The sequence below is a fragment of the Cupressus sempervirens genome, chromosome 7, assembly GCF_028749045.1.
Source record: "Cupressus sempervirens isolate cs-2001-9-10 chromosome 7, ASM2874904v1, whole genome shotgun sequence".
Classification (NCBI taxonomy): Eukaryota; Viridiplantae; Streptophyta; class Pinopsida; order Cupressales; family Cupressaceae; genus Cupressus; species Cupressus sempervirens.
Genome location: NC_143124.1, coordinates 854,025,883 through 854,041,326, shown reverse-complemented (window position 1 = coordinate 854,041,326; position 15,444 = coordinate 854,025,883). Strand labels below are relative to the sequence as shown.

At 35.9% G+C, this 15,444-nt stretch overlaps 1 protein-coding gene across 5 annotated transcripts in view; it reads right to left on the bottom strand.

Annotated features, from left to right (window-relative positions):
• LOC149550127 (uncharacterized) overlaps nt 1-13,789 on the bottom strand; it is a 63,173-nt gene extending 49,384 nt beyond the window's left edge. The window contains exons 1-3 of one of the 5 annotated variants that reach the window (XM_089793255.1): nt 13,296-13,789; nt 10,111-10,621; nt 9,699-9,924 (exon numbers count right to left, since the gene is read on the bottom strand). In XM_089793255.1, coding sequence (XP_089649381.1) covers nt 9,699-9,924; nt 10,111-10,621; nt 13,296-13,384 — 826 coding nt within the window. In that variant the 5' untranslated portion in view covers nt 13,385-13,789. Of the gene's footprint in view, nt 1-9,698; nt 9,925-10,110; nt 10,882-13,295 lie in introns of all 5 variants that reach the window. The other 4 variants (XM_089793253.1, XM_089793251.1, XM_089793254.1 and 1 more) reach the window with 4 other exon arrangements.
• Nucleotides 13,790-15,444: the final 1,655 nt, after the last annotated feature.

Genomic DNA, 15,444 nt, shown 5'->3' with positions numbered 1-15,444 from the left:
TTCATATGATATATTAATATGTGCTTGTCCAACATTAGAGTTTAGTCTTAGACAATAAGTCCAACGTTAGAGTTTAGTCTTAGACAATAAGTTCAAGATTCCAACAAAATAAAAACATAGTTAATGATTGAAGATTCAATCAACTTGCATTGAAGTCTGGCTCTGAATCATAGGGATTCGCAAGAAAATCCACATTCTCATCATCATCTCCAACTACCGAAAGATCATTTGAACCAAACATGGTTCCACTTATGCTAGATGCACCACATGCCACACTATCATCATCACCGTCTCCAATTGTAATAAGATCATTAAGTGTTGCATCCAAATCTACACACTCAAGAGCTACATCTCAAAGCTTTGTTGCCCCTTCCTTGTAATGATCATTCTTACGTGACAAAAGACGCAAGCTGGTGTGGACAATGACCAAGTCCTCAACTTTCTTGGAGCCCAACCGGTTGCACTTCACTGAGTATGTACTCCAATTCCTTTCAGCAACAGAAGAACGAGCAACCTAGATAGTTGCCACAAACATACAAATGAAAAGCAAACTAATTTTAAATAATGTGTGAAAAATAAATTCTAGAATGCAAGTGTAAACATTAAAGTTTAAAAGAAAACTACAAAACAAAATAAAAAACTTACTTGTGATAGGACCTTGATTGCAAGAGGTTGAAGATGCTTGAAAGGTTGACCATACATGTACCACCATGTGATAGCTCACATTCTATTTTGGTCCTTAGTGCAAATGGAGAATGCCTTAACCCCTAGGCAAACAACCCAAATTCTTCCCTCACTTTTCCGTGCATTTCTTTCGGTGGGAAGAGTCTTGTAAGAGCTTTGTGACACCCCTCAACAACCTCCTCATCTACAAATGGTCCAACTCTACCCAGCATACCAACTACCTCCTCACTATAGTACCTAGGAGATAAGGCATATGCAAGAAGGTGCAATGGGGTAGTCATCTTATTCCAGTGATGGTGGATAATTGCTTGCACTTGTTTGCATAAAGCTTCGCATTGTGTGGCGTCACTCTCATGTGCTTGTATAGAATGTTTTACCTTCTCAACCATGGTGTCCATGCCATCATACACATCCCCCAAGCAAGGTGTATCTGTATCAGCAAAATGAAACATAGTCATGATGGGCTTGGTGAAATCCAATACATATGCCACACGAGCCCACAAACTCTCATTCAAGATCAAATCCCTCATCCTTTGTGCTCTATCTGAATTTGAGATCTTCCATATGCCCCATTGATTAGCAATGACCATTTGGCACAATGCAACTTTTACCTTGAGGAGTCATCTCATAACAATTGTATGAGATGCAAAACAAGTCTCAGCAACCTAAGCAAGTTAACAATATGACAATTGACAATATAATTATAAATTTAAATTTCTAACTAACTTACAAATCCATGAAATAGTAATTTTAAAAAATCAATTTATCTTCAGCAACTCCAATTTGGAGTATGTTCTAAAAATGGATTGTGACATGTGGTGGTTGGTCACAAACATCTATATGTCCTCCCCCTCTTGGTACATTTTCTTCACCCAATCTATTTGAGTGTCAATCCTCTGCATGATCAAGTTAAGGGAGTGAACAATACATGGGGTCCAAAAAGTATGCTCAAACCGACGCTCAACTAGAGCACCCACACCCTTGCAATTTTTGGCATTGTCTGCGACCACCTATACCATATTCTCACTGCCCACCATCTCGATGGCCTCAATGAGATTTCTAGAAATGAATTTGGAATCCTTCACTTGCCCCTCACAATCAACAGCCTTCAAAAACATTGCCCCTTTGGGGGAAACTGCAATCACATTAATCAGTGGCCAGTTTCTTGTATCCTTCCTACCATCTGACACAATAGTTAGACCCAAAGTTTTCCAAGATTTTTTGATTCGTTCAAGGTCTTTCTCTATATGTGTCTTCTCTTGTTGCAATAGAGTCGTACACACCTTTTCATACCACGAGCTTGTGTAGTTAGCTAGTGATTCTTTGATTGCTGCCACCATTTCCTTCCAATATGGCGATCTCACCAAGTTGAAAGGAAGCCCATTCGCATAGAGGCAACGTGCAATAGCTTCATCAGCGTGGTCTCTTGCCTCCATTTTAAATGCGGTGTGCAATGGGCCTCTTTTGCTGGTTGAAATTCCCACTTCTTCCTCATCCTCTCCTAGCATAGGTACTTACAAGAATGGGTGTTGGGAGGATGCAATTGGTTCAATGGGTGCATGCAGCTTACTCTTTGAGGATGGACCTTAATAGTATCTTTTTTTTTATCTATTGATCGATGCATCAGCAGCTTCTTGTTCTCTTACAAATGAAAGTATTTTTGCACTAGTCATCCCAATACCATTTTTGCCTTTGCACATTCCAAATCCTTTGCCAGAAGGGCCCATAAAATGAAGCTTCACTCAGTAATATGAGCTATTGAAAGGTTTTCCATTGTTACTTTGACAATAATTGCACTTCTAATAGCATGAGCCACCTCTTGAAACCTATGACATCCATGTTGTATGTCTCCACAAAGGAGAACCTATATCAGTTTTGAAATTATCAGTCCCTTCCTCTCCTTGGCCCCCCACTGAACTTTGACCAACACTACAACCGGTATCCATCCTTGCCTAGTTTTTTGCAACCTATTCTATAAGAAAATAAATAAATTTTAATTAGCTCCTAACAACTCTGAACATCATGCATACAAGTGGAAAGAAGTGAGAAAAAACTACTAAAATAGATACTCAAACTTGCTTCTACATATCTTTCAAATAAAAAAAAATTGAAAAAACTCTTCAAGAACTTGAAAAAATTCATCAAAAACTCTGAAAAATTCATCAAAATACTTGAGAATGGGATTGATCACTTACCTTGAATGATTTAAACTCCTTTGAGAAAGTTATCTCTCCCTCTTCGATCAATGCTCTTCGAAAATGCTGAACTTGGCTTCACAATAACAATGCAAACTAGAGACCAAATGAGAAGTGGATGTAGGTGCAAACAAAGCTCCAAAATGACTTGTGAATGCTTCAATATTCACCTTTTGGGTCATTTTAGGGTATCATAACAAAAAAAAACCTTTAAAATGCAATTACAACAGGTGTTGAATGGGCAACTTAAGTGTTTTTTAATGTTTTTTAATGGTTTTTTTTGCCTTTTTGGTTGTTGAGCCTCAGATGCTCCCAGATGCATCCGGAAGCCCTGTGGAAGCTGGCCACAAGCTACTAGATGCGTTTGGAAGTTGGGAGCTTGCGGCTAGCTTCCAGCCAACTTCTGCAAGGCTTCCAAACGCATCCGAAATCCATCTGCATCGGATGCAGAAGCCTAGCCTGGATGAGACGAATTGGTATCCTAGAATTTTAATCATGGATATGTTTAATTTCTTTTAGCTTTAAAATTTGAATTTTTATTTTTATTTTACCCTTTAATTTTATTATTATTTGTTTATTATTAAATCCTATTTCAAAAAGGGGACATTACCAATTAGAGTCCCAAATGATATCAATTAGAATCTTGAACAATCTATCGATCTCCTCCATGCAATCCTTTGACCAATATAGAGGGGAGATTCCCCCAAGAGATCAAAGTCCTCCATGTAGACTTTCTCTAGTCTAATGGAAAGGGATCCAAAATGAGGCACTGTGTATAATGGGAAAGGTGTTGTATACCTAGGAGGCTAGGATGTTTGGGACTAAGAGACCTAAAAGCTCATGGGGCTGCTACTGCATCCAACTGGATCTTTAAAGCCATTCATTGCAATGTGCCTTGGCAAGTATTGATTAGAAACATCTTGAGATCTTCTATCAAGTAAGGTAAAAGATGGAATGGTATCTCTTTTTGTGACATTCTTATGAGGGATTTTGACATCAAGGTATGTTGGCCTGCCCATATACTTTGTGGCAGATAGATCCCTTTGGTGGGGCGTGCAATTTAATGGTGAACCCCTTGCCCTCGCCCGAAGCTAATCTGCAAAGTATTCGGACTCTCTTGGGATATCACTTATCAAGGATGTGCTGCTCATTGACAATCATCTTAGATCTTGGGAAGTCTTGAGTTCTAAGAATGGGATTCCTCCATCTCTAAAGATAACTTATGCTTTGATTCTCAAAGTTGGCTGTTTTTCCCAGACAAGATCCTACACAGTGATTCTTTTATCAGTCAGCTCAAATGGCAAGATAGCTCTAATTTTATTGATGCATTGACTAAACAGATTTACAACGTGATGAAGAATGTTTCTTGTATTCTCCAGTGGTTAAACCAGTACTAGAAACTTCAATGGCTGGAATCAAGGTGGTATTTTGTTCTTGACTAGATGTAGCATCAACCTTTAGAACCTAAACTAGCCTGTTTCAGATCGACTTTGTTACTCGATAGACTTGCCCTTGGTGATGTGCTATCCTTTGTTCGTGTTGTATCCCCTCTTTGCTCCATTTGCAATGTGCCTGCAATGTCTTGAGTTCCAATGTCAAGTACTGTCTTGGTCCTTCAGCAATAAAGTCCATCCATTCTTGTACTTGGACCAAGTAATGAAGGACATGCACCATATGCACCAAAATGTCAAAGCTAATCACTCGGAACAAAGAAAAAATACATACAGGATAAGTAAACCAGAAAAGAGGAATTGACTACCCTTTTATAATTGATCCGATGAGGAGATGCTTCCTTAGAGACATGACCTTGTTTCTTCACAACCCTTCTCTATAGTAACATTCTTTCATAATATGAATCACTCATCTATGTTTCTTCTTAACTAATGTCTTAGAAAGACTAATTGATCACCAACAAAAAAAGCTATGATCATCTATTAGTACATGTGTTTTCATTTTTTTGAACTATTTTAAGACCCTAAATAAAAGTATCTATGACAAAACTATCACGAATAATAGACCCATATCTGTTACTAAATATCTTCCCTAGCAGCCACACATTTAAAGTCAAGCCTATATTTTCAATTAAGTGTCATTGTGGGAGACCTAAATTCCGGAATGGTGTTTGGTTCTGTTAGTTAGTATGTTAACGTGTCAGTTAACTACTGGTTTATAGATTTATACCAAATACCCTATTTCGTAAGTTGATTAATAACACGTGCTTTGGTATTCTTTTGAATTGCCTTCATATATCCAGGAGTCCTCAAGAGAGACTTTGACTAATCAATAAGTAGTCGACTTTGTAACATTTAACATTTTCTGATTGAATCCGCTGATGGCTCTTTATTTGATGATAATAGTTTATATCCCCTCTTTGCATATACTTGATGCCTTGGTTTATAGATGATTAAATATTTTATCACATCTTTACTATTGTAGTCACCTAATACTCTTCATCAACTAGCTAATGATCTCATTTCTATGTTACTTTATTTCTATGATCTCATTTTTAATTGCCTTTTAAATATGCCTATAATTGATACAATGATGTCTTTGATTCAAGGAGAACTTCGTGATTTACGAGTTACTCATTACAAGACAGTGCCTGCTCTGATACAAACTTCTAATAAGTGTCATCTTTCTCCAATTTCCTTGATCGCCATATAATCCGTCATGGGTGTTGCATCAGCTCATCTCTATATGTATCTTCTTGTAATCATGATGGGATATATTAAATGCATCCCTTGATTATATTGTTTTGTAATTTCCCAGGCATTGACAAGAGATGAATCATCCAATTCCCGATATCAGATTATTAAATGGGATTCCTGATGTATTAATAGTATGTCAGAGACAGCCACATTCAAAAAGGAGTGGATACTGGTTTATCATTTATATTAGTTTAGGAAAGGTGAAATTCATTGTATGTTTCATGCCTTGAGAGATCAACAAGAATGCATTCTTATATTGTCATCTATGAATGAAGAGATGGAATTATTGGGGCGTGCCTTATCTCTTTCTAATCGCACCTTTCCCTTGTATCCAAATAGCCATTGTCGTCACTTTAAACTATTATTTTTGTGCCACTAATACTTTATTGAGTCTTAGTGGATATTGATCTTTTGTTATGTCGGATAGTCATACCTTAACTACAAATGTTCCAAATGTCGGTTGATTCGTGCATGGTATTTTCTGCTAATACAATATTTGCCCTAAGAATTATCCAGCCTAGTTGATAAGTCAATGAATTGATATTTGAGTGATATTTTTTATTATTATTATTACTTAATAATAGATTTACTATCATCAATTCATTTATATTATTTATTGTATGAATTATATAATATCACATTATTTATAATTATATTAATTATATATCATATCATTAATAATAGAACTATTGATTTATATGTATTAGTATTATCATTTATTTAATATTATCAGTTTATTGATTGAATCTTCTTTCGGGGGGGGGGGGGGATATCACAATGCCTGAGTCTGCTGAACATGTATTTTTGCTGGATATGTTGATGTTTTAGATTTCAAATGGAACAAATTCTGGGTTGTACTTTCTGCTGAGATCCTTTGGTTCATTTCGAATAAGAGCAATGAAATGTTTCCCAGGCTAAGAGAAGGATGCTTACTGAATTTAATGCTAAACTCGCATTATTTTATATAATGCAGGTTTCAGCTACTCTTGAAATACATAAAAGTAGATACATAATCCTAGTACAGAAAGGTGCTCTCCTGATTTATAAATCAAACATTAGATCTGCACATTATTTCAACACCTATAAAGATATGATGGATCAGAAAGAGCTAGAATTTTTTAATCAGTTCCTGGGTGAAAAAGGCATTGACAAAGAAGCAATTAAGGCTAAGAACAAAGAACCAAAACTCCTAGGTGGGAAGCTACAGCAGCAGTTCCACCTGCAGTGGATCCTCCTCTTGGCACTCCTGAGAAAGAACCAGATCAAATGCAGCAAAAACATAGTAGGGTCATGGGATTCTTGATGACCCGGTTCTCTAATAGCAGCTTGTGTTTATTACTCTTAGACTCTAGCGGATATGTCACATAGTGGGGTCATGGGATTCTTCATGACCCGGTTCTGTAATAGCACCTTGTGTTTATTACTCTTAGACTCTAGCGGATATGTTATTTTTTGATCTGTAAAAGCCTTGGTTACCAATGTGCCCAGTCTAGGGCCAGAGACAGATGCCGAATCAGATGTGGATCCTCTTTGGAAGCGCTAAGGATATGTAAATTCTATTCAAGACAGCAAACCCTCCAACAGATGGAACAGAGAAGACCAGCACAAGGTTACTTCACCACCAGAAAAGCTCAGTGCAGTAAAATACGTAATAGGTAGAATGCCAAATATTAATTGAATGCCGTCAGAAATATTAATTGCTTTTTAGTATACGAACTGGGTTAATATACTGTCAGAACTATTCTGGGTTAATATACGAACTGGAGGGATTTAAGTACATTTATTTTTTTGATATTGCTGTAGAGCTGTTTATTTTATTTGATAGTATTAGTCTAAAATCATTCATGTACGAATTTTGAATGTTTTCATTTGTGTTTGGTCATTCGTCTTTGGGGATTCATACAATTCTTATAACTTATTTTATAATATGAATAATAAATAATTTGTATTATATTATATAATATATAATATATTATGTATAGAATATTTTATAATATATAATATATTATGATATTATATATATAGAATATTTTTATAATATATAAACACATCCAAATGCACCCAAAACTTCTTAAAAAAAATTCACGCATCTGCATACCGGATTCTTGTACCCATATCTGCATTCACACCCGAATCGGTAGCTTAGGTAAGAACAATGTAAATGCATAACAGATAGAGCTTATAGTAGATAGCTTAGGCTTACTTGCTTTGATCATGATACTCTCAGACTTCTGATATTATACTCTTTATCTTTTTTGAACTATGTTTAACATTAAAAAAAAAATCAATACAGTACGGTCATAGGGTTTCACTTTTAGAGGATTACAACTTTGATGCCACTTTTGCATATAGAAGAGAGATTCCCCCAGAGATCAAAGTCCTCCATGTAGACAAAAAAAATTATTATTATTGTTTTGATTTATTATTATTTATTTATTAATAGATCCTATTTCAACAAGTTCACATTACACATTGTGACTTAATTGAATGGAGGTTTTGTATTCTCTAACCTTTGTTCAATATTTGTAATTCCTTTCATAGATCATTGCCTTCATTTGTTGCAATATAAATCATTTAGGTTTTTGAAGAATCTTGCTATTATTTCCCAATATTGTCAAGTATGCTTTTCACATTATTCATTATTGGTATAGAATAACTATCTCTTGTTCCTGAGGTGCATTTCTTTCTACAAAGGACTAATACATATGGACACTAGCACAGTGGTCTCATCACCTTTGAGTCGCCCTATAATCTATGCTACATATTTTCTCCAGATTCTGCATCATTCCAAGTTTCTGTTTTTGTTTCCATTTTTCCCAAGTTCTGTTGCTGGAGTCTCAATTCTTCTAGATTTTCTTAGTCCACCAGCAAACCATAATATTTCATCCAGGGAATGAATAATGTTTTGAATTAGGCAAAATACACTCAAATAAATCATAGTCTGTTTATTTATTTGTTGTGAGTTACAAACTTACAGTTATGTGCATTATTTCTTTCCAAAGACTTGGGTCTTTAAGGGAGATCAACTTTTACCTATTTCACTATTATGTTTCAGTCCATTACCTTTGCAAACATATCTTTCCTAGTAAGAGGGAAGGTTGTGTGCCTAAACACAACATAATTTGTCATTGACGTTTTATCATTCCCATTTTTTATAGTGTGTTTTATGTCCTTAAAAACTATATACCATATAATGTCTAAGGTGGCCACTAATGTGATACAGAGCCACATGCAGATGGAAAATGATCAAGTTTTTATATCCTCCTCTTATTATGAAGAAATGTTCGTCCCTTTCATAATACATCCATAAGCATCTAATTATATGACCATTAACTTTTATTTGGAGAAATATTTCCTCCACTATTTACACGATTTACATGGCATTCTCAACTTTTGCCTGTGCATGTGCCCACAATCATATTTTTGGATAGTTGCACTTCCTTGTCTTTACAGATAAGATACAGTTTTCCCCATATAGTCTGTTCAGTTGATTATTTCTATTGTTCAGATCAATCTCTTATTTGCGGAACATGCTTCATGCTGGCCTACTGTATTTTCTGTAAAGATGTTCTGTACCTACTAATTATTAGTGACCAAAAGCTTTTACAAAAAAAAAAAGATCTTCATCTTATACAAGGTGCAGCTTTTCAACTTAATGACCCACAAGTAATGTAATCATATGTCATGAATGTCCAGAATGAAAATGGAGATCAGATAGGGTACGATAATTTTTTTCTTCCATTAAGTGTCCTCATAGGTGTTAACGTTCTCTCCAGACTCTAGTTTTGTTGATGCTTGGTGAGGAGATATGTTTATACAGCATCATAGCTACTAAGGAAGAATGAGGTATGCTGTTAAATATCTCGTCTTCTTCCATTTATTAAAGGTCATATTCCATGTTAATTCCACAAATGAGTTATATATTGATACTAGAATTTAAGAATAAAGACAAACATTGTCATTTGTATTATCAAATACAAATATATTGTTCTTTGAACCATTCAGACTGGAAAACGAAACTTAATCATTTAATAAATAGTAAATACAGACTCGAAAGTGGATTGAAGTAATGCACATTAGCAGTGAAATGGTAATATAGTGTCATTCTGACCTGGATGATAATCTAAATATGATGAGCCTTCTTGATTGGTCTGTACTTGAACAATGCGATGGCGTGTCTGCCGAAGTTGTACAATAGGCTTCCGGCAACTCGCAGCATTCCACAAGTCATGAAGCTGTTGTGTATTAAAAGGCTCTTTAAGAATAACCTCAAGATTTTTCTTAAAATCTGCTGATTGAATCATATTTCTGCTTTCAAAAATCTCAACATCATGCTCCTGCACAAAATAAGCCATCATCAAATACATGAAAGTGTAACAGCTACATTAAATTATATTCTTACAAGTTAAAATTGCCACCCATTAGATGAAGTGCACATAAAACAAACTAAAGTGAAAGATTGAAAGATCTAAGTACATGACTAACTTCATTTTAAAGCTGAAGTACACCATATAGTCACTTACATTAGGACTTGATGTTTCCCAGAAAGGTTCTTCCTTGACAACATGACTAAAATTATTTTGCAAGGTTGTTTCCTCTGACTTGATAATTTGATTGGCATTATATTGCAAGGTTGCTTCTTCTGCCTTCAATACTTGACTACCATTGCGTTGCAAGGCTGCTTGTCTTTTCCCAGTCATCTTTGCCTGTAAACTTCCTGAAACATTCATCTCCATTGCTCTTTTCCTTTTCTTTGCTCCCTCTTTTTTGTTATCAACATGAGACTTTAACTTACTTTTTTTAAAAGAGGACTTTTTCCTCCAACTAGAAGTTGATTTCGCCTCACTAAAAAAATTAATGTCCAAAGATTGATGTATTCTCTGTCCATCTTCTGCTTCTTCATACTTGATGAATGCTTCAGCACCATCTTGTGTCTTTTTCAACTGAAAAGCATAGGATACACCATCCTGAATAATGTTTGCAAGAAAAAACTTGTAGTCTTCATCTTCCATATCAGTTTCAATTTTGGCATCTCTGCATGTATTTTCAGAGTCAGCTACTTGAGCTCGAAAAGCTAATGGAAGCTCAAAGTCTATGTTCTTTTCCCAAATAATATCATCAGTATCACTGCTAAATGCATTGCAGAGAGCAGGAAACAAAGGCATAAAATCAGGTAATGTTTCAGAATCCGATACACTAGAAAAAAATAGAGTTTTCTTCATTCCAGGTTCTGCTTCTTGACTCAATGAGCCATCTGTTGTTTCCAGTAATCTTGCTGCCAGGTAAAAATGTTTCTGATTAAACATAATTAAGAAATCCAGCATTAACTTTTGGCATCTTACACATGATATTAAATAAGAAATAAATCATCATGTCACTGAAGAACAACTAAATTGGGCCATCAGTAATATTTGCTGCCTGCCGCTGAGCTTTTTCTTCTGTTTGATTCCAGCTAGCCAACGGCTACAATGAATTCTAGAGAGCTTCTGCATTTTCTCTTCAACTATAGAACCCTATTGTTCTAATATAAAATAATAGCAAGGACATCAAATCAGCTGTGACTCTGCCATTCAGCAAACAGAATGGACCATTACATACTAAAAATTCACAGGTCCTTCATTAAATGCCAAATTTTAAGTAATATATATCAAAAGTTATAAACCAACATGTGAACCCTAGAAAAAAACAGTGGCTCCCTTCTGCTTGCCAAATTGGTTTCCATGAATTAATCACAGAATTTGGTTATTTTTCCCAAATAGTTTAGATTCTAATAAATTTTAAATTACCTAGAATTCCATATTTTGATAGCGGCCATAGAGGTAATAGATAATGTGAGTTATAAAATTACCAGATTCTTGACCTAACTAACTATAATTCTGGTATACGACCCTGCACCATCAGGAAATCTCAACAAACAAATGCACAAAACTCATAATTTAATGATTTTAATCCATAGCAGCAAGTCTTTTGGGGTGTCTTCAGGCATGTAGTGCCGTGGTTTAAACACTTTTTTCATGAAGTGGGCACCAAGGTTCAAACTCTGCTGAGCCACTGTGCTCACAGGCCTTGTGCATTTGCTGGACCGTTGAGCTCGTGGGTTTTAACAAGTGAAGTACAGGGATGAGGTCCACCATTTGTGGCCTTGCCAATTCATAACTCTAGGTTAAAAGTGTTTCACATGAAGCAGGAAGGCATGTCATGCCAACATCATCCACGCATTTAAGAAAAAAGAATGTCTTTTGGGGAAAACTTGGCAAACTAAAAGTAAAAGATATTTTGAAAAAACTGGGATCTAAGTAAGAAATAATTGGTAAAAAATCAGATTATTTAACAAGAGACAAAAACAACTTGTTTTTTGAAATTTGAAGGCATTTCCATAATATGGAGATATAGAGAGCTCAAGTTACTCTAGTGACTCTAGGGCTCGGACTTGGCCAGCCTTGGGGTTTTGATAATACTCGGAGAGTTCAATCATGATACAGAGCTGACCTAGAAAGACTACAAAAACAGAACCACTCAAGTTAATTTCTTGTGTAACGATGGAAACATCTTATTTTATGAAATTCGATATATGTACAGGCCTTATGTTCTGTTGATCTGGGCTACCTTTTCAATCAGGCCATTGACCAACAAATTGCATTCCACGTGATTTAATGCTCCAACCTTATACCCACCAGCAAGGGCTTAAACCCAGGACCACTGCACTGGCACGGCCTCTCAAAAATATTATAGCACACATTATTATCATAGTTTTAGAAAACACGCCTTTTGTATTTTTCGGGTTTTCGCAGGCCCGTCCTAATGCAGGTGGCCTGTAGATACAAGGAACTCTTCCTCATTAATCAGTTTCTTGTTTCTTGAATCTCGGTGCCTGAGTCCATCCAGAGCCAAAGTTAACTTGAAAAGTCTGGCTACCATGCTTGAGATAATCCATTAACTCATACAAATAATTCAATATAGTTTTTGGGATAGTTTTGAGCTAATTTAGGTTCATCCATACTTCTTGTGTACTGGATGAATAAAACCCATCTCTTCAGAAAATTCACTCTGTGAGACCAAATGAATAGCATCAAGACAGATGATCCCGAAACAGACATAAGCCACCTGGTATATAGAATTTGCTACCATGGCCTATGGCCAAGTTCAATTCTAAGAGATGAACGTGCCTAGTACGCAGATGCTTGCCCTAGGTGTTTAGGGTAGATAACTAGAAGAAAAAACATATCCCTTCCCCGACTACAAGAATAAACTTGACACCAAACAGATCTCTTCAGCTTTGTACCCATACATCAGGACCTCGACTCATATATCATGTTCAATACGAGGTAAATTAACAGAATAATGGCCCACAGTTGGACAACCCAATTCGTAATGAGGCAAGGAAATTTATTATCAATGGTGCTCACATTACAGAAAATTTTCATAATATATTGTTTTGAAAACTAAATTTTGTCATGAATCACATCGCTTAATAGCTGGAGCACATAAATTTTGAAAAAGTTACGGATGGCCTGATTCACATATACCCATTAATTTTGTGGTACTAGGAAAAGAAAGACATTAAAATTGACACAAAGCCCACACCTAAAACAGTTGAAGCAAGTGGATTCTGAACATCCGCATGAAACCCAATTCACAGAAATCCATAAAATTTGTAATGCTGGAGAAACTAATACACTAAACCATTGAGATGTGGCCTTACACTCACCTGCAAACGTTATTGCCCTCCTCCTTGCTGTCCCAACGAACTCGCCGTTGTTTAAAAAGCCCGGAAATTTTAGGTTCAGGTGGGTTCATGATTTTTGTGAGGGAATACGCATGTTTTTCATGTGAACTGTGGCTTGCCCCGTTCTTTCTCTTGCCACCCTTACTGTTTTTTAATCGTTCTCTTTTTAGTCAGGGTTGCCTCCGTATATATATTGCCACCCTGAAATCTTCTCTTCCCACTTGTATCAATTAAAACAAGGAACGAAATGCCCGCATCCCGAGTTAGAGAAAGATGAGCAGAGTTATAAAAACGATGATATTATTCAGTTTCTGGTATGAAATCATGCATTGAAATCTTTAGAGCATCTTCAACAATGATTGCACATTGTGTAGTTTATGCCGTGAAACTACGCATCCTGCAGCATTTAGAAGCTACCTATTATTCATGCTTTCGTTTTATTAAATGTAGAACGCTTCTTGGTAATTTTGTAACGGTGAAATCTGTAAAATTTGTTTCCCTGTCATTTAGTTTTGTAATTTTTATAATTTAAAATTTAAGGCATTAAAACAAGATATTTAATGAATTTGTTTAGTTTTTAAGATTGGCAGCAGAAATTATATTTCGCATAATTACAAGTTTCAATTTCTGTTCAAGATTCTTAAGTAATTACAATAATATGTTTTGGTACTGAATTTTGTATCTTTTATGCTATTTTTATGTTGATTTTGGTAGTTTCGCTTTTGCTTATACATTTTTGATATTAAAGCAAGTGAAAATTGGGGGGTTGGCTCTTAGTACAAAACAATGATTAAATCATTCAGAGTAGAAGACTAGAAACTAAACTAATAGCACATTCACGGCTTTGTCCCTTAATATCAAAAAAACATATTCCCCAAACCAATATTGCCTATCAGAAAAGTATCTGACAAAATATCACAATTACAAGTAACTAAAGCAAAATTACTAGCAACTAGCATATGGTTATTCCTTTTAAAAGACTTATAAACATACTTACCATATCCACTATAATTACTTAACAAAATAATAAAGTTTGTAAGGCCCATCAGCCAGTCCAAATAAAGTTGGAGTATACTAGCAAATCCAGAGAATAGAATGTAAAACATAACAAAACAAAGACCTAAGCTTTAGCCTTGTCCTTTCCCTTTTTCATCAACAGGACTTTGGCCCAATCATCAACAAGGAATCCATATAATTGCTTTGAATCCCTAGTGTCAAGACCATCTTCTTCACTTTTTTGGTGAAGCAATTGAAGCGTGGTGGCAACAACATGGGTCACCTTTAGAGAAAACTTAAACAGAGTCCTAAAACTCTTGTCCAAAGCAGTGAGTTGAGCATTGAGGGCCTCCATCTCATGTTTAGTGTCTCCAACCGAACCACTCAACTCCTAGCAACCTGCACATTTTCCTTTAGGCACCTCCAAATCCTATACATACATCACATTAGGGTTAGCAGCAAACATTTCCTTATATTTTTTTCTCCATCCTCACAGGGAAGGTAGTTGTCATTGGTGAAGTATCTTTGGCAACATGAGTAAGAGGGATGACATTGGAAGTGAAGTCAACAACATTCATTGTGAAACTTGTGGATACATGAGTGGTGTCCCAATTGACCACCTTCCTCTTCTTGGTTTTATCATCCTTAGATTTTGAGGTATTCTCTTTCGTCTCCACCTCAGTGTCACCATCCTCTATTTCACCTTTTCACTCATCTCCTTCTTTTCATTGGCCTCCAACCCCAACTCCTCCTCTTAACACCCAAATGTTGTGATGTGGAGCTGCTCCACATCACAACATTTGGATGTTAAAGAGGAGGAGTTGAGGCTCCATATCACAACATTTGGATGTTAAAGAGGAGTCAAGGTTGGAGGCCAATGAGAAGAAGGAGATGAGTGAAAAGGTGAAAATGGGGAAGGAGGATGGCTAATCTTTACCATTCGACAATCTGTCTCATGGGTCGATCGTCATTTGGTGAATTGTGCATGTAATGCAAGTCAACTGCATCGCCAAATATTTATACAATTTGGGTCCAACGCCCGTGGTAGTTGCCCATTAGTTATCACATGATTGGTCCAAAAACTTAGTCTAATCACCAATGTAATATACATCTTGGATACATTTATTTTAAAAAT